The sequence below is a fragment of the Tamandua tetradactyla genome, chromosome 12 (genome assembly GCF_023851605.1).
Source record: "Tamandua tetradactyla isolate mTamTet1 chromosome 12, mTamTet1.pri, whole genome shotgun sequence".
NCBI classification, from domain to species: domain Eukaryota; kingdom Metazoa; phylum Chordata; class Mammalia; order Pilosa; family Myrmecophagidae; genus Tamandua; species Tamandua tetradactyla.
The window spans coordinates 40,974,266-40,999,563 of NC_135338.1; the positions used below are offsets into that span (position 1 = coordinate 40,974,266).

General features: G+C 38.0%; 1 protein-coding gene across 2 annotated transcripts in view; it reads right to left on the bottom strand.

Moving 5' to 3' along the window:
• The window catches only part of STON2 (stonin 2), a 208,796-nt gene that overhangs the window by 126,098 nt on the left and 57,400 nt on the right, over positions 1–25,298 (bottom strand). For both annotated transcript variants that reach the window (XM_077123232.1, XM_077123233.1), the window contains exons 2-3: positions 13,321–13,593; positions 11,076–11,351 (exon numbers count right to left, since the gene is read on the bottom strand). In XM_077123232.1, the coding sequence (XP_076979347.1) occupies positions 11,076–11,351; positions 13,321–13,408 (364 nt within the window). In that variant the 5' untranslated portion in view covers positions 13,409–13,593. The remainder of the gene's footprint in view (positions 1–11,075; positions 11,352–13,320; positions 13,594–25,298) is intronic.

A 25,298-nucleotide genomic window follows, 5' to 3' on the forward strand; every position in this document is an offset into this window, starting at 1 on the left:
ACTGTGTCCAACTTTCTCATAATTGTACTCCCAGCACCTAAATATTTTTTGCATGAATGAACTAGTTCATTGATGCCTGCTTGGGTAGTTCATTGTGTTTGTGTTCAACACTCGGGGTGAGATATGTCACAAGGACCCCTGAGGTGCCAGTATACTGTCAGAAAGAGGAGAATATTCGAGTTTTTTTAAATTTTTAAAATTAATTTTAAATAAAAAAATATGACAGCAAAGAAACACAAACATTCCTAACATAGAATCATTCCACTCTACATATATAATCAGTAATTCACAATATTATCACATAGTTGCATATTCATCATCATGAGCATTTCTTAGAACATTTGCATCAATTCAGACAAAGAAATAAAATGACAACACAAAAAGAAATAAAACGAAAACAGAAGAAAAAAAATTATACATACCATACCCCTTACCCCTCACTTTCATTTATCACTAGCATTTCAAACTAAATTTATTTTAACATGTGTTCCCCCTATTATTTATTTTGATTCCATATGTTCTACTCATCTGTTGACAAGGTAGATAAAAGGAGCATCAGAGACAAGGTTTTCACAATCACACAGTCACATTGTGAAAGCTATATCATTATACAATCATCATCAAGACACATGGCTACTGGAACACAGCTCTACATTTTCAGGCAGTTCCCTCCAGCGTCTCCATTACGTCTTGAGTAACAAGGTGATATCTACATAATGCATAAGAAAAACCTCCAAGATAATATCTCAACTCCGTTTGGAATCTCTCAGCCATTGACACAGTCTCATTTCACTCTTCCCTCTTTTGGTCGAGAAAATCCAATAGTGGAATTTTAATAAAATATTTTAAGTTCCTTTTTAGATAACTGGAAAAAGGATTAATCCAAAAAATTGGATAATCTTTAGGAGCTCATTTCCTCCCTCATTGCTTGCTAATAGCTATAAATATAACAGTAATAGAATAAACAGTTTTAAGTATGTTTTTTAAGGCAGCCTCCAGGAAAAAAATGTGTCTGTGTATGCATACATATAAGTATGTATACATATAAGTGTGTGTACGTGTATATATGTGTATAACAATGGGAAATCATAAACTGATGGATGATAATCAGCTGGCTGCATGATAACATGATAGGTAAGAAGTTAGCCTAGTTTCCTCATCTATTTTGTCAAAAAAAAAAAAAATCCACTTCACTGAGGAAGCCATCCTTCAAGTTCTACTGAACAACTCATTCGCCCCATAAGTTGGAGTCACTCATTCTGCAGTCTATTTCATCTTTTATCTTTTTGTTCATTAACACAACAAACACTAAGCGAATACTAGAACTTACTAAGTTCTAGGCTCTGTTCTAGAAGCTTGAGATAGAGGGTAAATAAGATAGACAAAGTCCCTCTTCTACAGTGGGGAAGACAGACAATAAACGTAACCTAATAAATCTATAACCTAATTTTAGTTAGAGACATGGGCTAGGAAGAACAATAAAGTAGAAAAGGTTAAGGAGGAGTGCTGCTTTAGATTGGGAGGTCAGGAAAGGTTTCCCTGAGTTGGCAATGCTTGAGCAGAGATCTGAATGAAGAACGTGGCGGGGGGAGAGGTCATAGGGCAAAGGGAATAGCAAGAGCAAAGAACAGGACCCACTTGCTGGGCTAGGTCAGAATAGAACTCAGAGGAGAGGGTAAGAGATGACATCAGGCCGTAAGGAAAAGAATTCTGTTAAAATTCATTCCTGTTACATCACCATCTGAGAAGGATTCCAGAAACATCATTAACTATATCTAGTAGCAGATAAGAACAATTCAAGGTGTTGTTCTTGAAAAAAAAAATAAGACCTCCTCTGTTGAGGAGGGAAATACATACGCATGCAAAATGCAGTGGGCCTTGCCTACATGTGCACCAAATGATTAGGATCTTATTCCACCCCCACCCCCACCCACCCACAGGAACCAGAACGAAAACACAACAGAAATTAACCACTGGGTTAATCTTTGGGATTAAGTATCTCAGCTGTCACCACTGCCTCTCTCTAAAACGGCCGGTCCTTCCCCAAACAAATGGCTCTTTCTCCGGGTCTAGATAATTAGCTTCACCAGACACAAAGGGAAGGCCTTCATTTAAAGAACAAGGAAATACTAGTGTTTTGCTTGGGCTATGGGACAAACGTTCCGGAAATGAAAAAAAAAATTAATGTTTGTAATTATGCACATCCTGCAGTATCTGGATAATGGGTCCAATTCAGTCCTGGGCTTGCGGCAAAATTGCAAGGAAGAATGGCAGTGCATAACATGACAAGTGAATAGGAAGCCTCATACTGATAACAGTGCCTGAATTTTTAATTTTGAGAGTGAACTCTGCTCTTTCAGTCGATTTGTCTGCATGGATTTGCAAACATATTCCAAACACCCAGCCCCCACCCACTTGTACAAGGCACATACTTGAACTCAGCCTTTATTCTGAGAAAATCTTTATAAAGAGTTTACGTAAGAGGTGAGCTGGCTGCTCCATTCTTCTTGGTGTATGGTGGAATTTTAAAGCCAGAGTAGACCTTACATACGTTAGTTAAACTTTTTGCAGCTAGGGAAACTCAGGAACACTACTGTAAAGAACCCAAAGTGAACTCAGCTGGGTGTAGGTTCAGATTCTAACATACTTCTTTAGAGAACAGTATAAAGATTCTCTTCAGATTTGAAAAGATTCACCAGAAGCTCATATTTCTTTTTTAACACTTTGATTCTGTTCATGGCTTAGCAGAATATCTATGCATACAGTTCAGGACCCAGCAAATAAGTTAGCTAAATTTCTTGACATTTTTCATCATGTAATCTTACGTCTTGCTTGTACCTTTATAAAGCATCTTCAAATTGGAGATGTGAACAGTATTATTCCTATGGCTAACTTAAGCCTTAAGTATCTGACATTTGAGGTTTTAGCAAAATTGTCTTTAAAGAGAACATTTATCAACATGGCCAGACCTAGAAGAATCTCATTAGTCAAAGAAATAATAGCCCACATTTGCCCTCCACAACATTTCAGATGTTTTTAATAGAGGAAACTATTTTATAATAGGTTTGAGGGGCATGATATTACATGCTCCTTCATTCTTAGTATCCTAAGGTCCAAAGAGTTGATGCCAGCTCTCTCTCGTCTATGTGGTTGTAAAAAGGTCTTTGAACTTACATTCAATTTCATCTTATTTTTCTAAGGGAGACTGTGCATCTCGTTTTTCCCAGACCAACCATGAGGGCATTTATTCACTTCAAATCCCACTTTAGTTGAAGAAAGTTGTTCCCTTGATGGACTTAAGCATTTCCGGAGTTGCTTTCCCCACCTCACTGTTGCTCCTGGATACCCAATCAACCTTGGTATGCTTCGGTGCACAATAAAGTAAGTAGCCAGGTCACCAGGGTGGGGACTGACAACTCCCTGGCTTCACTAAACTTCTCAGTGCAGCTTCTGATCATTTAAATGCCACAAAAAATAAGAGGTTTCCCATTAATGACAGTCTCTTTGTCCCAAATTCCACCAGGCCCACAGTCTCCCTGCATTTTAATTAGCACAAATAGTACATTTCCCTTACAGGCTGAAATCCAATGCCTACTTGGCTTTATTCTAGGTGGGCACAGCTTAAAAGATACGCTCTTTTGTCTTTTGCTCTTCATCGGCAAGAAAAATGGTGGTAAAGGGTGGAGGGTTGGAACTGGCTAGTGGGAAAGCAGTATCCCAGGTAACATTTCTACACCCAGCTACTCCCTGCATGTGCACCATCCTTTCTCTGCCAACTTCTCTTTTGCAAGCCAGGATGTTAAAGTATAGAACAGCTGTTAAGTAAGGCTCCAACTGTTGTTTCCAGAAGCCCAGACTACGAACAGTGCTCATCGGTCCCATTTTACTCCTTTTTCATCCTCCCATCGATTTCTTTAGCCAAGATCATGACCTTTTCAAAAAAGGATAGCTGTGGCCACTTCCCTTTCTCGTAGCACAAAGACCTCTGAGCAGAAAGTGCTGGGTATTCAGTTTCAGAAGCAAACAGGACACGGGGAAGAAAGTAGGAATAAACTGAGAAACGGCAAATGCATTACAGAAAAGAGTTAGTTTTCTTTGGAGATACTATTGCAAATGGGAAGAAGGCCAAAGCCTGAAAGTTTCCATGGATTCTTTTTACTGGATGGACTTTGCCTCCTGCATGTAAAGAGATACCTTAAATACTCCACCTTTTGTCAAAATATTACAAATTTTTGAATGTTTAAATACAGCACATTAAATAGCTCCCTTGCCCCAATTCCATTTCATTTGTGTATTATCCATACTAAAAAAAAAAGAAGCTTATTGATACACCTGGGAAAAGATGTCACCCCAAAAAGATCCAAGCTCTGATATAAATTAATAAATTAATACACAATGTATTTTTTTAGTATGGATAAATGAGACATTGATGGAAAGCATTTCTAGGCTAATAGATTAGACTAAAAAGCACCAGATGGCCACTCATAATAATATAAGTTGGCCACCTAGTTATGAGGTAACTCCCCTAGTTTCCTCTAAATCTGCAGGAAAAAATGAATACAGCTTTGGGGAAGGCCCACAAGCAAATGACAATGGTCAAGGGAAGCTGCTTTAAATTCTGACACCAATTCCCCACAGGAAGACATGGTAGATGGCCTGCCTGTGCAATGAACCCTTTCGGCAAACGGTGCTCTCCACATCCATTTCTTCATTTGCCCCCTCAGAGCCAGCCCCACATTTTCAGTTACTATGAAATGGAAAGCATTTTTTTATTTTTAAAAAAGATACAGTAGTTGAAAGACAATCAGTTGGTGTAGGTGTGGGAAATCACAGTAGCACAGGTTAGCTCTGGTTTCCTACTAGAGGATCGAAGAAGAAATTAAATGGATATTGGTTAAATTCTGAGTAATACAACATACTTTGTCTTTGAATATCCACACCTAGCAAAACTACAGAGAGGAGGTGCTTAACAAATCTTTGGAGACACACTGAATAAATTATGCCCACTGTAGGTGTGGAAATAAAGCACAATGTCTAGCACACAACATCTGCTTAAGAAATGGCCTAACCTTTTATAGGTGCCCTCAGGCTAGATTTACTCACTTTTAGCCTTATGCAAATGGCTCTATTTTAAGAATTTAGACACTCAATGTATTAATCTCCTAACTCTGCTGTAACAAACAATCATAAATTTAATGACGTAAGACAACAAAACTTTAAAATCAATACCATTGACCCAAAATCAAGGTGTCAGCAGGGTCATACTTCCTCCGGAGGTGCAAAGGCAGAACCCATTCCTTTACTCTTCCAGCTTCTGGTGACTGCTCACATTCCTTGGTTTGTGCACCCAGCATTTCAGTCTTCAAGGCAAGCATCATCAAATGTCTCTCTGCTCCAACTTCACATCGCCTTCTCCATTGTGTGAGTAAAATCTCCGTCTGCCTCTCTCTTATACAGGTACTTTTGATGGCATTTAGCATCCACCCAGATAATGGAGGATAACCTCCCCAGGTCAAGATCCCTAACTTCATCATATCTGCAAAGACCCTTTCTTCCACATAAGGTAACATAAGAGGAATCAGGACCTGCTATCTTTGGGGCCATGATTCAGCCTACGACACTAGGAAAATGTAGTGCTACCAAAGGAACAGTGCAAACAGCAGTGACTGCAAAAAGTTTTACCCTGTCTCTATCACTATGAGGATGCTGGCTGCAAACATCACTGACACATGTGATACTGCTGACATATCATATGTATGCAAACATTCTAGATTCAACTTAAAATCTGAGCTGCCCGACAACCTCCAGAATGGAACGACTGTCCAACTTGGGATATGTCTGCAATATCCATGTTGAGTGGGCTAAAGCTAGTCTCTCTGGCCTTAGCTCTACAAACCACTCATCCTCACTCTTAAACACAGTCTGTGTGAGGGAGGTTAATTTTGGTAACCCTGCAGTAAGTTTCATTGATGGGCTGGGATATTGATAGGAGAGGAGTGACTGAATCCTACCCTTGCATTTATTACCATTTTATTTACCACCCCGAGGCTCTGCAGAGACCTCATAGTTCCTGGGTCCTTACATTAGAAATATGGCTTGTAACAGGACTGGCCCTACACATGGTTTATTTCTGCTTCTTGCCTACAGCTTAGGCATCAAATCTGTTGGGAAACCATCCTACAGACTCTTTCTGAGGCAGAAAGCCCCAGCTCCACAGGGCCTAGTTAAATTTTCACATGTAGAAATAGATGGAAGTATTAATGCTTGAGCAGTTTTCAAGCCAAAATTTTGCTTTCATGCATTTCAAAGTTGTTGTTTTAAAATTCTGTTCTCTTGTAATATCAATAAATCTCATATCTTTATTACAATGTAAGACAAGGACTAGGGCAAGGCACAAGAGGCACTGGCCTTGGATGCTAAATGTAAGGGGGTATCAAGAAACTCAAACAAGATAATATCTTAATGTAATATTAAAAAAGCTCAAATAAAATTTTATTGTAACTAGTGCCAGAATTACGGTGGGGCAAGTGAGGCACAGTCATGCAAGTGCTAGGTGGGTCTTGTCTTTAAGATATCGATAGTTTGTCCATCATGGGTTTTCTCCATTAATTTCAACTTTTTAAAATAACTCTTAAATAATTTTGATTTTTTAATTGATTTTTTAAATATAATTTTTTTCTTTAAACCCAAGCTATAATTTTCTGGAAGACTAAAGACTTGGACAGATAACATTAGTCAGTCAATCTTGGTGGAAGAATAGGACCAAATGTCTTATAACAGGGTTTCTTTAAACATTTTCATCTCAGGACCACTTTACACTCTTAAAAATTATTGGGGACTTTGAAAAGAGCTTTTGTTTATGTAAGGGTTTTAGTAATTAACATTGCATTTAAAATTAAAACTTGGAAATTAAAAAAATATTTATTGCTATTAAATCACTTTAAAATACTGCCAGTCGTTTTCCTTGAAATGATAGGCTTATTTCCCTCACAAGACAATGTTTTCCAAATACCCAAATCTGGGCCAACATGGCATCTGTCAATCATTTCTTCAAGGAATAATGCTGCCCATGGAAAGAGCACAAGTTAAGCTGGCAGTGCAAACAGTTGCACAAGTGTTTTTCCTCAAGACAAGCATTACACTTCAGTATGCAGCAAAAGGGCTTTATATATATTTCCCATTTTTTCAGAAAATATTAAAAAGCCATGTACTCAAGAGGCAAGAGTTAATAAAATTACTAATTTTTATTGCTTCAACGAGGATACTTTAAAGTGAAAATGATTTTTTTAAATTGCGACTATGTGATAGCCAGAAGTTATACTCACCTTTACTTTTGCACCATCAATGCAAACGTCAATGAAGTGTATAAGGGAAAAAGCATATTAGCATTATTATGAAAATAGAAACCTTTCGGAAAGCGTCTCAAAGAGGCCTTGGAAGTACACAGACCATACTTTGAGAACTGCTGCCTTAAAGGATAACATTTTAAGAATATGTCAAACCATCGTGAACAATAAACTAAGATCCACAATCAGATGGGACCAACACGGTTATGGTCAACTCCAAAACTAATTTTGTAAAAATAAGTGAAATAAATTATAGGAACCATTTTCCAGATAACTAGTTTCAAGCAATCAGAAAATCTTTGAGGCTAAAGTAAGGTATGAACAAGATGTGAAAGAGACGGAATTCCATGAATATAACCAGTGAAGGTATTGCCATTAAAGAAAACTGAGTGGAGAAATGCTGCCCCATTCACCTGTACCTGTCCCTTCCTGCCCTGCCCCATCCCCTCCCTGCATTCATGAAATGAGGAGCAGAGGGTACCACAGTAGCAGCAATAGGGAGGCAAACATACCAGAGGGAGTCCCTGGAGCTTGGAACATGGGCAAGTTCCCAAACCACTGTTTGCCTTAGACTTCTCATGTGTGAAATGAATATAAAGTTAATAACTTCCTCATACATTGTTGTAGTTGATGATGTAGTTAAAGCATTGACCAGTGCCTGACAGAGTATTTAGTAAGTGTATCCTATTAAAGATAAGATACATACTTCACCCCACTTCGTTGCCCACTCTTCAGTAACTTTTCCCTACATGTATAAATGCCTAGACCAGCATCTTGCCAGTGTTAGATGTTCAGTTAGTGTTACTTCCCCCCATTCTGGTCTGACTGGGGAGCCTGTCTGGACCTATCACTTTGTCCATGCTGCTATGTCAGAACTCTCTCACCAGCAATTCACTGACAAATAAGATACCTGAAAATGAAAAGCATCCATAAATGTGCAAGTCATCATGCATAAATGGAAATGTTTGTTATTGCGGTGGTTTGGAACTGTATGTACCCCAGATAATCATGCTCTTAAAGCTAATCCATTTCTGTGGGTGTAAACCTATTTTAAGTAGGTTTACACCCACAGTAACCTATGATGAAGTTACTTCTGTAAATGTGTGGCCGAAGGTGAGTCTTACCTTTACTGGCATCTTTTATAAAAGAATGAAATTCAGACAGAGAGAAAGTCACAGAGGCCAGAAGCTGAAAGCAACAAAACCCAGAAGTCTTGCCATGTGGCAGAGGCCCCAAGAATCACTGGTGACCAGTCTTCAGGAAGAAATATTGCCTTGATGATGTCTTGATTTGGACATTTTTCTCAGCCACAAAACTGTAAGCTAATAACTTCCCATTGTCAAGCCCACCCATTTCATGGTATCTGCTTTTAACAGTCTAGCAAACTAAAAGCAAAAGTGAAAGAATTATGCATTTTACTTTTTTTTAAGGTGCTTCTCTTCCCACTGTTTATTATTAAAGTACAAAATATACAAAACTAAAAGAAAAAAATTACTCATCCTCAAATCCATTGTGGCTCTAACCCAAGACCCTGCATGAAATCCAACCAATCCATTGTTTTCATAGAAAACAACTGATGCTGAGACAGGGGAAGGAGAGGGCTTGGAAAGGACTAAAGGTGGCTGACAGGGTGTGGGGAGCTGGAAGAGCCACACCGACAAAGCTCCACGTGGGGACAGGAGGGAGCAACCCCCCGCGGCAGTGCATGCAGTGTACCTGTTAGGCCCTGGTGTTGGGCTCAGCTGATCTCACTGCAGATTTCATCTCCAAAATGAACTCTAGGCCAGGGCACAGCCCAGCACCACAGGCCTTGTATTTTACTTTTTAAAAATCGTTTTTATTGGTGTCAAAAATGTTTGAAAAACAGAGGAATTGTTATTTAAAAGTAAAATTAGCAAAACATTTAACTCACCAAAAGAAAAACAAACCAGCCCAGCTCTTTTACTAGTATGTCTATATGGTAGGCAGAAAAACTTCCAGATCCTAATTCATCCCTGGAACCCGTGAAAATGTTACTTTACAAAAAGGCAAAAGGGACTCTGCAGGTATGGTTAAGTTAAGAACCTTGAAAGAGGGAAATTATCTAGGATTATCTGGGTGGCTCAACGAAATTACAAGGACCCTTAAAAGTAGAAGAGGGAAGCAGAAACCATTGAAAGGAAGATGCGACTATGGAAAAAGGCACAGAGAGATGCACCAATGTTGGCTTTAAAAACAAGAAGGGACCATAAGCCAAGGAACAATGGGCAGCCTCTAGAAGCTGGAAAGGGTAAAGAATGATTTTTTAGTAGAGCCTCTGACACCTTGATTTTAGCCCGGTGACATCTGTGTTATACCTCTGAACTACAGAACTATAAGACAATAAACGTATGGGGTTTTAGACACTAAGTTTGTGGTAATTTGTTAAAATAGCAAACAGAAAACTGACACAGTCTCAAAGATTATCCAATTAGCCTTGGTAAGCTTTAGCATGCAATAAGATAAGTAGCCAGGTCACCAGGGTGGTAACAAACAACTCTTCTGGCTTCACTAAGTTCCCCAGTCGAGTTTCTGGCTGTTTAAATGCCAAACAGTAAGGGATTTAACATTAATGACAGTCCTCACCCCTGAAGATCTGGGGGCCTAGAATCTCCAGGTTTAACTGGTCCCATTGCTAACTCTGTTGGAGATGGTCTGTGATCCACACTTTGACATTCATTTGTACATATAAGGATTTTAAAATTTAGGTGCTGTGCTGGTTTGAAAGGATGTATGTCCCCTAGAAAAGACAAGTTTTAAATCAAAATCCCACTTCGTAAAGGCAGAATAACCCCTATTCAATACTGTATGTTTGAAACTGTAATCAGATCATCTCCCCGGACATGTCATTTAATCAAGAGTGGTTGTTAAACTGGATTAGGTGACAACATGTCTCCACCCATTTGGGTGGGTCTTGATAAGTTTCTAAAGTTCTGTAAAAGAGGAAACATTTTGGAGAATGAGAGAGATTCAGAGAGAGCAGAGAATGTTGCAGCACCACGAAGCAGAGTCCACAAGTCAGCGACCTTTGGAGATGAAGAAAGAAAATGGCTCCCGGGGAGCTTTGTCAAACCTGAAGCCAGGAGAGAAAGCTAGCAGATGACACCATGTTTGCCATGTGCCATTCCAGCTGAGAGAGAAGCCCTGACTGTGTTCACCATGTGCCTTCTCACTTGAGAGAGAAACCCTGAACTTCATCAGCCTTCTTGAACCAAGGTATCTTTCCCTGGATGGATGCCTTTGATTGGATATTTCCATAGACTTGTTGTAATTGGGACATTTTCTCGGCCTTAGAACTGTAAACTAGCAACTTATTAAATTCTCCTTTTAAAAAGTCATTCCGTTTCTGGTATATTGCATTCCGGCAGCTAGCAAACTAGAACAGGTGCTAACTAAACATAATTCCAAACTTTAATAAACAAATATGCATACATATTTCCAAAGACAGATCAGTAGCCAGTGGCAAGGGTAAAAGGTTGAAAACAGCCCAGAACACACAAATTCCTTCATAAACTTCTATCTATCAAAACTAGGAATAGAATTAAACCAGATGAAATCTCTACCTGCACTCTCTCCTATGTGGCCGAAGCTTCAGGGCATTGGAGTAAGTAAAACAGAATCCTGGTGGCCCTATAGATTTTTCATGGGAAAGCATCCCTGGTGATCAAAAACCTAAGCCAGGACCTTTCTTAACCTCCCCACCTGTCCTACCTGTTTCTTTATGAGGTGGTGATGTACTAGTCCAGGGTGAGTCCTCTTCAAACTGAACCCAGGTGCTGATGGCCAAGGCCAGGTCAGGTGTGGGCTGCTCAGGGCTCCCGGGAGGGGAGGCTGCTTCCGAGATGAGGCCCATCTTCTCAGAGGAGTCATCCTGCTCCGAGTGGGAAAGGTCCTGAGAACCTCCATCCAGCGCATGGCTCTCCCTGGAGGAGTCCTCAGACTGGTCTGAGGAAGATGACAATCTTGGGAGGTGCTCTTCCGTGCCCCCTGAAACAAACATCAAACACTGCCATCATGTGAGGAAGGTCACTCTTCTTCTTCTTCGTGGGAGGCAAAAATGAAGGATGAAGAAAGGGTGAATGCAGGACTCCCCATTATAGTGGGCATGGGAGAAGAAGCAGCCATGCCCATCCCACCTCTATGCTAAACGGCTGTCTGCCTAGTAATGTATAGAAACCATAATCTCAGTGTGTCCCCTGATCAACATCTAGTCAGGTGGAGGTCAGGAGTCTTGTTCACTATTCTTATCCCAGAATTTATTCCAGTGCTGGGGATCACAAATGGAAACACCTATAGGAGATAAGCAGGAAACGTAACTGAGTCAAGTGGGACAATGAAAGGCAATAGGGAATGGTGGAGGCTCAGGCTAAACAGGAGAAGTTCTGCCTGGACGAAAGACATTCAAATTCAAACTACAACTGCATAGTGTAGCCTAAAGTACCCAGGTCTGCAGATTACCAAGTGCAACCCCTGCACTAATGAGCACTTGGATGCAAGACAGAAGCTCTTCCTGTAGCCTTGTACCACTTTCCTGGTCCTGGAACATTTAAAAGCTTTCACACTTAAAAAAAAACCAGTAAAATAATAAAAGAACTGTATTGATTATGGTAGTAGTTATGTTAATCTTTACATTTGTCAAAATGCATCAATTTGTACCAAAAAAGGGTAATTTTACTATATGATAACTTAAAAAAAGCAAAGACGATAAGGCTGTTCTCTCATATCACTAGCCAAAGAAATTGGCCCACCTCCAGGTAATTGAGACTTTAGATTAGCCAATAGATAGAAAAGACAAGCCACACATGTCATTCTAGATTTTCTGGTAGCCACATGGAAGCAAAACAACCAGATGAGATTAATTTTAATAACATATTTATTAAAACAAAAAAGCAAAATAATAAACATATTATTTGCAAATAATAAACATAAAATAATAAACATATTATTTTGCAAAAAAGCAAAATAATAAACATATTTATTAAAACAAAAAAGCAAAAACAACCAGATGAGATTAATTTTAATAACATATTTTAATCCAATATATTGAAAATACAATTTCAACATGTAATCAATAGAAAAATTATTCAGGAGATTTAACTTGTTTGTTAGTAAGTTTTTGAAATCCAGTGTGAATTTTGCACTTACAGTACATGTCTGTTTGGACTAGCCATATTTCAAGGGCTCAGTAGCCACATGGCTACCATATTGGCCAGTGCACCGACTCACAGTTTCCAGAAGCTGTAAATGGAGCTGGCATGAGTTCAGACAGTAGGGCTAGAAGGTTGGCAGAAGTGGCTGCAGTAGAACAGAACCAGCCGACCTGACTCTGCAAATAACTACCTGATCCCACCTTGACCTTTATCCTCAAGTACTAGTTCCCTAAGTCAATATATTCATCTTTACCATGATCATGGATGACAATTACTGAGCTCTTCCTATGTGCTGGACACTGCTCTAAGCACTTTACATATACTGATTAATTTAACCCCCCTAACAACCCATGAGTAGGTATTATGATGATCCTTACCACACTGGTAAGGAAACCAATATGCAGAAAGGTTAAAGAAATAATCTACCTGAGGGCATTCTACTCACCTGTGATGGAGGTGAATTCAACAATTTGAATCCAACAAAAAAATATTTAAAAACTGAGTAACCCAAACTTCTTTTGGGAGTAACAACCAGAAGGCTGAGAGTGAAATGCTTTGTAAATATGAAGCTTATGTTCCTTGGAAGGAAAGATTCAACACTTTCGGTGTTTCCAGGCCATTGTCCCTACTTATTGTTCCTAAGATGCTTCCTCCAAGTGGAAGAATTCATGCATCTCGGGAAATCGACAAACTGAGTTTTTTCCCATAATAAGATCCCACATGAAGAATGATCAAATAGAAGCTCTAATAAGCAGGTATGGGTGTTTGTCAGTCTTTGCACTTTAAGAAATGGAGGCGCTCCTTACCCTCAGAAGGGTCAGGAAAGGGCAGCTCCTCACTGAAGGAGACCCACTCCGCCTGGTGGGTAGCTATCACATGGTCCAGGGTCGTCATGCTAGGAAGGCACTGGTCATCTTCACACGGCTGGCCTCAGGCGGACCCCAGAGCAATGTCTGGAGTGGGGTGGGGGTCTGGTAGCGCAGCAGACTTGGGTCTAAGGTCTCTCACAGGGGCCTTGGAAAGGACAGCACTCAGAATGTAGCCAGATTAGCTCTTCTTGCATCAGGGTAACCAGAAACCTGTTTAAAAAATAATAAAAATTTTAAATGGCAGCTACTGCATTAAATCCCATTCACACAGGTCTAGGATATCAATACTATCCACAGGGGGCCTCAGGCGGTTTCTAACTTGCCTTACTTCTCTCTGCTCATGTGTTGCCCCAGTTCTCATACTGAAATATCTATTTAGCATCATCATGGAGTAATCCTTTACATCAGATGTAAATAGTCACACAAATGTTACCAATTAGATCTTCTAAATTCCCCCAATTAATATTTTTTAGAAATACTTTTATTTGTAATACAATGCTCTTATTGCAAAGTCAATAATAAAACTTTTCAAAGTACTTTCACTCTCCTTTGCCAGATGGTAAAATAAAATCATACTCTTTTCAATTTAATCAGTGCAGTTTCTTGCCTAAAGCAGGTAGCTTTTTGTAAGTCTGATTTAAATCTCTGGCAGAAATCCAACAATTTGCAGATGGTATCTCCAAGCACGGTTTACCAAGCAAAGGAAACAGAAATGAAGTCATATAGTTGATGTGGAGTAAGGGGGTGGGGAATATTGACTTTAGTGAAATACCTAAATTTAAGAAACATTTCCAATTTATGCCAATTTGAATTAGTATATAAAAGTCTAGCTTTCATTCACATTGCAGTTATGTTCTACATATACAGAAGGCTACTTAATTGACTTATAATTTTGTTTATGTTATTTGAATTAAGCTCTTGATCTACTAATGAATTAATACAAAATCAGTCTAATACACAGAAGCGTGCCTAACCTCCTTGAACAGCATCAATTCTTGTTAAATGAATACTTCAAACATTCACTTTAATTTCTAAAACAACTCATCTCATAGCCTTTTTTAAAAAATGTATTTATTAAGTATAAAAATTTAACAAATGAACTAAAACATCAACATATATAATCAGTAATTCACAATATCATCCCTTAGTTGCATATTCATCATTTCCTAGAACATTTGCATCAATTCAGAAAAAGAATTAAAAAGACAACAGAATAAGAAATAAAACGAAAACAGAAAAAAAAGATTATACATACCATACCCCTTACCCCTCGCTTTCATTAGCATTTCATACTAAATTTATTTTAACATTTGTTCCCCCTATTATTTATTTTTATTCCATATGTTCTACTCGTCTGTTGACAAGGTAGATAAAAGGAGCATCAGACACAAGATTTTCACAATCACACAGTCACATTGTGAAAGCTATATCTCATAGCCTTTTAACAGACACACAATAAAAAAAAATTTAAGGAAATTTTATCACAGGTTATTATCTGCAGCAGGAAAACTCTGAGTAGAAACACTTTAAAACTTCTGTTTTTGGGTTTTTTTTGGTGATGAAGCAATTAGTTTTGTTGTATGGCACATCCTCAAAACAACTAATACTTACACAGAATTTATAAATTTCAGAACTGCATTTTCATAGCATGTTCACTTCATTCAGTAACCATTGTAGTTGGGTTGGTTGGTATTACCAGAATTCTTTTACGGATGAGGAAATAAGGGCTGAGAAAAGTTAAATGACTAATGTGACAATTTTGGTGTTTCCAGGTCTTTCTTCCTTCGGTTCCTAAGATGCTTCCTCCAGGCTTCTAAGTGGAAGAATTTACGCATCTTGGGTAACAAACTGAATCATTTTTTCCAAAATAAGATCCTACCCAGAGAATGATCAATCAGATGCCATAATAAGCAGGTACTGCAGATTCATCAAGCTAAGAAGTGGTAGATATACCCTTGAACCCAGGTCTTCTGATGCCAAATGCTGTAACATTTGTGTCATATCTGCAAAAAAAAGTACTACAGAATATATAAAAACTATCACTGAACCAAGTACTTTGCAAACGTAAATTACAATAGAGCTATAATTTCCTAATGAGATGTCCTGGGGAAACTCCCCAGGTAGAAACATGCCAGGATAACCCAAGCTACGTGGAAGGTAGAAAGCCCAGAAATCTCTTTTCCAAAGTCTCTCTCCTGAGGTTCTTAACACCAAGAGATCAGACATGCAAACAGCTGGGAGAATGCAGGGCTCATAAACTAGATCTTGCCAGAGAACAAAGCAGAGCCCATAAACCCAAAGGGCTGATCCCAGGGCTTCTGTCCAGGAAAGGTTTTTCAAGCCCCATCAAATGTTAGTGTCACTCAATGTGGTAAGAGCTGGAGGCCAAGATAAAATGGTAAATTAAAGCGTCAGATTCCTCCTCTCACCACAACAGCAGCATATAAACCAGGCCAAAAAAGTAAAAGAAAAAAAAAAAGCCACAATACACAATACAAGTCCAGGTGCTGACACATGCAGTGTCGTAACTCAATGGGGAAAACATCCTGCTGATCCCATGGTGATGATGAACCCAGCGAAATTCTTGGATGAGTGGGAGGTGGGAAAATAAAGGGGGAGGGGAGGGAAAAGAAAAAAGGGTGAGGGTAACAGGAAGAGCATCTAGACACATTGGAGCTGGAATGTTTTAAAGATCTTTTAAAGATCGATAGTCTACTCCCCCATACCTCCCCCCAATTTATTAGCCCCAGTTTATTCCTGTGTGCCAGGATAATGACAAAACTCTTCATAATTCTAAGGATTATGTGAGATATGTTACACCAAGCACTTAGCACTGGGCTTGATAAACCATCAAGCGATAATAGCAGGTGACCCATTATGTGGGTTTACAATGGTCCAGGTTCCATTCCAGACCTTTATAAATGTCAGCTATAGCCAGCACTACTTTTGTTGAATGCCTCACTCAAGGTTACACAGTTAGTTAGATAGTGGAAGTCTTGGGACTAGAATGTAGATTTCATGAACCAACTGAGAAAAGTTAAATGACTTATGTGACAATTTTGGTGTTTCCACGTCTTTCTCCCTACGGTTCCTAAGATGCTTTCTCCAGGCTTCTAAGTGGAAGAATTTACACATGTTGAGTAACAAACGGAATTATTTTTTTCCAAAATAAGATCCTACCCAAAGAACGATCAATTAGATGCCATAATAAGCAGGTACTGCAGATTCATTAAGCTAAGAAGTGGTAGATGTACCCTTGAACCCAGGCCTTCTGATGCCAAATGCTGTAACCTTTGGGTCATACCTGCAAAAAAAGTACTACAGAATATATAAAAACTATCACTGAACCGAAGTACTTTGCAAACATAAATTACAATATCCCATTTCTGTCATATACACATTCTGGTTTTAGTGATTTCCCTTTTCAGTAGTTTTTAGGACAGTTCTCCCAGATGCCAAATTCTCAGTAACAGGGACTGGAAGGTGGATTCCGAAACCCCCTCTTCAGACACAGGCACAGTCTGTCTGAGAAAACAAGCCTATCACTCAGAAAGTCTGAATGAAAGATGAACCCCAAAGATTTACCTATCCTTCCTTAGCTTGTCCATCCCAGATCTAGGTATGGGCTGCTTACAGATAATGGGTAGTCCAAGAAAGTTTGGAAGAACAAATTTATCATAGGGAACCCCCTATCATAAACCTGTAAAATAGATTCTAGGTGTTTTTCATGAAACAGCCACATCTATCAAACCCTAAGACACTAGGCCTTGGGGAGTGCTGTGCCAGCTGAAAACCCACAGAGGAACCCAACAATTATGAGGCTATGTTCATACTGGAATTGGTTTCTTGGTAAAAACCTCACCCCATTTTTAGAATGTGAATCATAAAGTGATATTCAGAATGACCACAAATGAGTGGTGACTCAGTATCATCCGTGGGACTGAACGAGACACTAAAAACTACATTGAAGTCTCTCGGGTGCCAATTCAGAAAGACACTGCTTTCTGCCTCCTTTAGACACTAAAATTTGGGGGTAGGGAATTTGGCTGATAAGGTGGGACTCTTGGAAATAGATATGAGTCCTGTATTTCCAGAAATATGCCTGGTACTACGTGAGATAGCAACCCTTGAGAAGCTCACAATCTAGCTGGTGAGATGAAGATGCATGGAACAATACCAAACCAAACAAACTGAGAATGACTGGCTGCTGATGGGCACACAGGAAGAGCTGTGGTAGTTGAGCCATAAGGGAGATATGTGACAGCTGGAACCACAAGGGACCTGGCAAGTTTCTCGAAGCCCCTGGGATCTGAATGGTGACTGGGCTCTGAATGGCTGGAAGGGAGGAGAAAGGAAATTCTTGGGACAGAGGGTTAGCATGAGTGAAGATTAAGCATTATACTTTACCTTGCTTCTGGGAAAGTGCAGAAACTAAGCTGATAAAACAAAGGTGTCTACTTGGGAAATGTGAGAGCATAAGATTGACGACTTTAAAAGTTAAAGAGAAATAGCAAAATAGTGGAGTAGGCAGTTTCAAGCTCTCATTTCTCACAGAAACACTGAAAAACTAGTAGAAACGGTCAGAACCAACTTTGTCAGAACTCAAAAACACAGTCTCTGCTATTGGGCATACAATGTATAAAAATGTTACTTGTCACAACACCATAAAAGCAGGGGAGAGGCAGAGCTATATGGGAGCAGAGTTTCTATATGCTATCGAAGTTAAATTGCTATCAATTCAAACTCGATAGTTATAAATTTAGAATGTTAAACGTAATCCCTACAGTACTCAAAAGGAAAACATCTAAAAAATAAACACAAGAAATGAGAAGAGAACAAAAATTTTCACTACAAAAAAAAAAATCAAAAGAAGGCAGCAGTGGAGGAAATGAGAGATAAAAAAAAACGGTATAAGATACACAGAAAACAAAGAGCAAAAATGGCAGAAGTATTTCCTTATCTGTCATTACTTTAAATGTAACTGGATTAAACCTCACAATTGGCACAGATTGGTAGAATGAACATTTTCTAAATGACCCAACTATACGCTGTCCACAAGAGATGACTTCAGATTCAAAGACACCAACAGATTGAAAATAAAAGGACAGAAAAACATATTCCATGCAAACAGTAACAAAAAGAGAGCTGGGTAGATTACACAAATACCAAAAATCAGAGTTTAAGTTGAAAACTGTTATAAGAGACAAAGAAGAGCATTATATATTGATAGAAGAGTCAATTCATCAAGAAGATATAACAATTATAAATACATGTGCATTTCACAAGAGCCAAAAAATATGTGAAGTAAACACTACCAGACTGAAGAGAGATACAGTTCTACAATAATAATTGGAGACTTCTACACATCATTTTCAATAATGGATAGAACAGCTAAACAGAAGATCAATAAAGGAAACAGAGGACTTAAAACACAACAGACTTAACAGATATAAAGAACAGTCCACCCCAGAGCAGCAGAAAACACACTCTTCTCAAGTGCATATGAACCATTCTTCAGGATCGACCATAGGTGAAGCTACCAAAAAAAGTATCAACAAATTTTTAAAAATTGAAATCATAAAAGTACCTTTTGTGATCACAATGGAATGAAGCTAAAAATAAATAACAAAAGGAAAACTGGAAATTTTACACATATGTGGAAATTAAACAACATACTCTTAACAACCAATGGATCTAAGTCTAAATCACAAGGGAAATTAAAAAACACAGAGACAAATAAAAACGAAAATTCAACATAGCAAAAGTAGTATTCAGGGGGAAATTTATAGCTGTAAACTCCTATGTGAAAAAAGAAGAAAAATTTCTAATCACCTTGAGGAACAAGAAAAAGAAGAGCTAACTAAACCCAAAGCTAGCAGAAAGAAGGAAATAAATATTAGAGCTGAGATAAATGAAGTAGAGATTATAAAAATGACAGACAAGAAGTTCTTTGAAAAAGGCAATAAAATTGACAGGACTTTAGGTAGGCTAACAGAAAAAAAGAAGTACAAATAACAAAACCAGAAACGATAACTATTACTATTGATTTTACAGAAATATAGAAGATAGTAAGGATACAATGAACAACTGTATGCCAACAAATTATAGAACCTAAACAAAATGGTAAATTCCTAGAAACATACAAACTGCCTAAATCCTTCAAGAAGAAAGAGAATTCTAGGGCATTCGAACATGCTCATTTTCATATCTTAAAAAGGACCAGAGCAAGGTAAAACCTCTGAACATTCACATTCCTCCCCAACTACTTTTATTTCTTTATGCCCCAATCAAGGTCAAGTCTCTCAAAAGAGTTGTCTACTTACAGTCTCCACTTTCCTACCTCTCATGTTCTTAAGAGTGTATAAATTATATGGACAATCTAAAGATACATAGTAAAAAGCACCCATGTACTCACCCACTACCTTAAGAATAGAACAGGGTGGGCCACGGTGGCTCAGCAGGCAAGAATGCTCGCCTGCCATGCCAGAGGACCCGGGTTCGATTCCTGGTGCCTGCCCATGTAAAAAAAAAACAAATAGAACATTGCCCATACTTTGATACCAACTGTGGCTCCTCTCTGATCACATTCTCTTCTCCCTCTTGTGCTAACCACTATGCCTAATATTCTGTCAATCATTTCACTGTTTACATTTATAGTTTTGCCTCTGAATTTTATGTTAAGTGGAATCATGCCATCTGTTTTCTTCCATGACCTACTTCTCTTGTTCAGAATTTTTAAGATTCATCCATGTAGATGATTGAAGCTACAGTTCATTGATTTTTATCACTAACTGGATTCGAATGTATGAATACTACAATCTATTCATTTACCATTTGGTGAATATTTGGATTGTCTAACTTTATCTCTTCTTATATCCAGTAGCTAACACCATTTTGTAATATTTCTGTTTAAGGCAACGAATGTGGACTTTCAAACACTGGCAATTCTTTCCAAAGACATTTAAAAATAGTTTTCACATCCAGGCATTATTAGAGTAAAAATTTGATTTGTTTATAAAATGAAAAATCATCAATTTTCAGGCTATGGTTACAATTTCTAGTTTTCACTATCTTTGAAGTAATTTTATGGTATCATAAAAAATTACAGTGAATTTGTAATATTTTGAGAAAAAAGGAAACAAATTTTCAATTTCACATTAGTGTAAATCTTAAAATATGTTTCTATCAAAATAAGAGTTTAGAAGGCAATAAATTTTGCATGTATTTTTGTTAGATTTTAATAGTAATTCTTCATTTTCAAAACAATCATTACTGACAAATATTGTTTTTTCTAATCCATTATTTAATATTCATTTATAAATATTTTATAATTAAGACTGTTTAATGTTAGAAAAAAATAGCTGTTCTCATGTGAACCTCAATCCCATAGAAACATAAATAAAACTGCTTTTGTTGCAATGAATAAAACCTGCTTATGAATATGAACAAAATCTGCTTATGAACTTTTAAAAAAAAGGAAGAAATTGAAGATCTTAATAGACCAATAATAAGTAGATATTGAATCCGTAATAAATAATAAAGGATTTGTCTTTCTGGACAAAGAAAAGTCCAGAATCAGACTGTTTCACTGGCGAATGCTGCCAACATTCAAAGAAAAATTAAAACCAATCCTTCTCAAATTCTTTCGAAAGAGTAAAGAGGAGGGAAGACTTCCTAACTCATTCTGTGAGGCCAGCATTATTCAGATAAGCATATCACAAGCAAAGAAAATTATGAATACAGATGTAAAAATTCTCAAGAAAATACTAACAAATCAAATCCAACAGTATATTAAGAATTACATGACAGGACCAAGTAGGACTTATCACATGATAAGGGTTTAATATCCAGAATACATAAAGAATTCCAACTAAAAAACCAAACAACCCAGCTAAAACATGGGCAAAATACTTGAACAGACATTTCTTCAAAAATGATATACAAATGGCCAATAAGCACGTGAAAAGATACTCAACAGCATTAGTCATTAGGGAAATGCAAATCAAAACCACAATGAGATATCACTTCACATATACTATCATTAAAAAAATGAAAATTAACAAATGTTGACAAGGATAAACAGAAATTGGAATGCTCATGTATTGCTAGTGGGAGTGTAAAATGTTGCAGCCATCGTGGAAAACAGTTCAATGCTCCCTCAAACACTTAAATATAGAATTATCATATGACCCAGCTATTCCACTTCTAGGAATATACCTAAAGAGAGTGAAAACAGGGACTCAAACAGATACTCGTACACCAAGGTTCATGGCCACATTATTCATAATAGCCAAACCCAAGTGTCCATCAACAGATGAAAGGATAAAAAAAATGTGGTATATACATACAATGCAGAATCATTCAGCTGTAAAAAAAGAACGATGTTTTGACACAAGCTGAAACATGGATGAACCTTGAAAACATCATGGTGTGCAAAATAAGTCAGACACAAAAGGACAAACCTTGTATGATTCCATTTTCAAGAAATATCCAGAAGAAGCTAATTATTCAAGACAGAAAGCTGATTAGAGACTGCACGGGATAAGGGAAAATGGAAGGAGGAGTTATTACTTAATCAGTACAGAGTTGCTGTTTGGGTTGATGAAAACGTTTTGGAAATAGATAGTGGTGATGGTTACACAAGTGCCAATGAATTGTGCAATTAAAAATGTTTAGAATGGCAAATTTTATGTTGCAGCTATTTTATCACTATAAAGTTTACTTTAAAAAGCTAAGAGTTTGGTGGGAAATGGGAAGTCATTGAAGTGTTTAAACATGGAGAGTTACATTTCTCATCCTGCACCGAGCAGGAGCCTGGTCAGAGAAGTTAGTGGCACAACAGTATTTGAGCACGTTCCACTCAGGGAAAGAAGCCATCAAGAGAATGTACTAGGTGCATTCTAGGGCCTGAGGTGCGAGGAAGCAAGACAGGCTACTGCCTCAAGGAACTTTCAGTTGCTTGCAGAGAGGTATGACAACAACCTTAAAACAATAGCCTCTGCTCTCTAACCTATTCTGACCAGTCAGCCATTAAAACAGTGACGGCAGAGACCAAAAGCATTAAGAAACCACGGAGGGCATGGCCAGTGGATGGTCCTGAGCTCTTTAAACTGGGAGGGAGGGCCCTGAGCCATAGAATGGAAGGGCAAAGCCATTTTAGGAAGGGGGAACAGAATTAGTATGTCTAGCCAACAGGGAATTACATTCTGAGAAGGATGGGGAGTAGTCATTGGAATGCACTAGAAAAATAGGGGTGACAGCTCTAAATTTCAAAATGAGTTTCAAATCTTGGAACTACCCTCCCCCTTTCCACTGCCAGTGCCTTGGTTTAGCCCTCATTGTCTCTCAATCAGACAATAACAGTCTCTTACCCGTCTCCCTCCCTTCAGTATCACCCCCTCCAATCCACCAGTGAACTGTTGCTAGAATGGTCTTTGTAAAACATGAAAATGACCGTGCTATGGCTTTGCGTCAAAACTCTTCAATGACTCATCATATGATAAAGTCGGGTATGAGAAATAAATGAAAGCTCCTGAGAGGAAAGTCTCATTAGCGAGTTGGGCGGCTAAATCCTTAGCGTTGAGCATACTACCTTGTACAAAGTAGGAACTCAACAACGTTGCTGAATCAATTCAGGCAGTTGTGATCTGGCCTCATCCAATTCAGGCAGTTGTGATCTGGCCTCATCTACCTTTCTAATCTCATTTGCTATTATCTTCCTTATGAAACCTATTATTTATTATCCTGAGCTGAATTATTTTTCTCTGATAGTTTGCATATACCTTGCCCTATTTATTCATTCTGTTCATATAGTTAATTTAATTTAATATTATTAAATATTCTCTTTGAACTACATCCTCCCTACATATTTATTTCATGAGTTCCTACTCAACTTCAGTTTTAGCTCAATCATTATTTCTGGTGGTTCAACAATCATTTACTACAAACACCAAGTGGCAATCACAAAATCCAAAGATAAAGAGACAAATCCCTTTGCCATGAAGCCCTTATAATTGACATGTTATTTGTCCACTCAATAATCAAAAATCTTTCCTTTGGTGGGGGGGCATACTCCACCCTTCCCATCACCCCTGATAATCAATCTAGGCTTTGTCAATGGATATCAAAATCATGAGGGGGTGCTGAAAGGCACAAGGGCAGCCTGTAGAAAATGGGATTTCAGTGCAAGCCCAGGGCAGTCACATCCCATTTTCAGTGGGGACTATGTCAGTGCAGCATCCTAACCAGCCTCATGGCATTACCCTGGCTATGTTCACTATTAGCTAGGTCCTATGTTTCTTACCCATTTTCTAATCAAGTTTGACAGCCATCTGCCAATCCAAACGGTTCTCCATTACCCTTCAATAAACTCCTTCCCTGCTTTGTTAGCCAGAGTCAGTTTCTGTTGCTTGCAACCAACAACCCTGGTATACGCTACCCTCTTTTACTGCTAATCTCATTGTCTCTTTATTCCCCATATCTTCTATATGTTGAATGTATCGTACCTATACTTATTTACCAAATTTTAATGAAACTGTTTGCTAATATATCTATCATGCCTATTAGTCTGTGAGCTTCCTGAGAAAAGGCTCTTCTTTATGTTGAAGTCTCCATGACATCATGTATGAACTAATTAATTTTAACACATTAATAGGTAGTCTCTTCAAGTCTTTGAGCAGGTAAATTTTTTAGGAAGGTTAATTTGAATATAGGACAATATATTTACTCTTTTAATTTTTATTGTGAAAACATATAAACAAAAAAGCAATAAATTTCAAAGTACCCTGCAATAACTGGTCATTGATATAGTCACTCTTTAATCTAAAGCAACATTATCCAATTATAATACAGTAACTACTAGACAGAGGTGATTATTGAGTGTGGCTAGTCCAAATTGAGTTGTCCTTTAAGTGTAAAGTGCAGACCATATTTCAAAGAGTACAAAAATATATAACTACCTAGTTAATAATTTTATATTGCTACTAGAAAATGTTAAATAATACATGTGTGGCTCACATTATGTGTTTATTGGACAGTGCTGATCTAAAACAACCCATTCTTTATTTCATCTTTGTTTTTGAAAGTTATTTCCACTAGACATAGAAGTCGACTTTTTTTCCTTCAGAATCTTGTCATTTGGTCTCTATTGTTTTGGTTTTACTTTATTTTTGGGGTGGTGGTGGAATCGAACCCAGGCCTCCCGCACGGAAGGCGAGCATTCTACCACTGAACCACCCATACACCCCTGGTCTCTATTGTTTTTGTCAAGAAGTCAGTCATAGTTCTTATTTTCCTTTCATATAATGTGTCTTTTTTTCTGTGACTTCTTTCAAGATTTTCTCCTTATGCTTGGTTTTCTACAGTTGACTATGATGTCTTCTGGGTTTTTTTTTTTTTTTTTTTTAGTACTCATTCTATTTGAGGTTTGTGAAGTCTTAAATCTGTACAGCAATTTTCTTTCATCAGATCTGGAAAAATTTCAGCCATTAGTTCTTCAAACATTTTCCTGTCCCTTTCTTTGTCTCTTCTACGGATCTGTCTTCAAGTTCAGACTCTTCTGCCAACTCTTTTCTTTTAAGGTCATCTTGTGCATTTGTCGTCTCAGTTATTTGACATTTCTATCCTAGAATTTTCATTTGATTCTCTCTCTTTTTTTTTTTCACGCTTGGGCAGGCACCGGGAATCAAACCTGGGTCTCCGGCATGGCAGGTAATAACTCTGCCTGTTGAGCCACTGTGGCCCACCCTTGATTCTCTTTTATAGTTTCTATTCCTCTGCTGAGATGCCCTAGATGACACGATGAATGACCACATTTTCTTTTAGTTCTTTGAAAAGTCTTTATCCGTTAAATGCAAAATTTGGGCCATCTTTGTATTAATTTCTGCTGAATATTTTTTTCCTTGATTGTGGTAGTA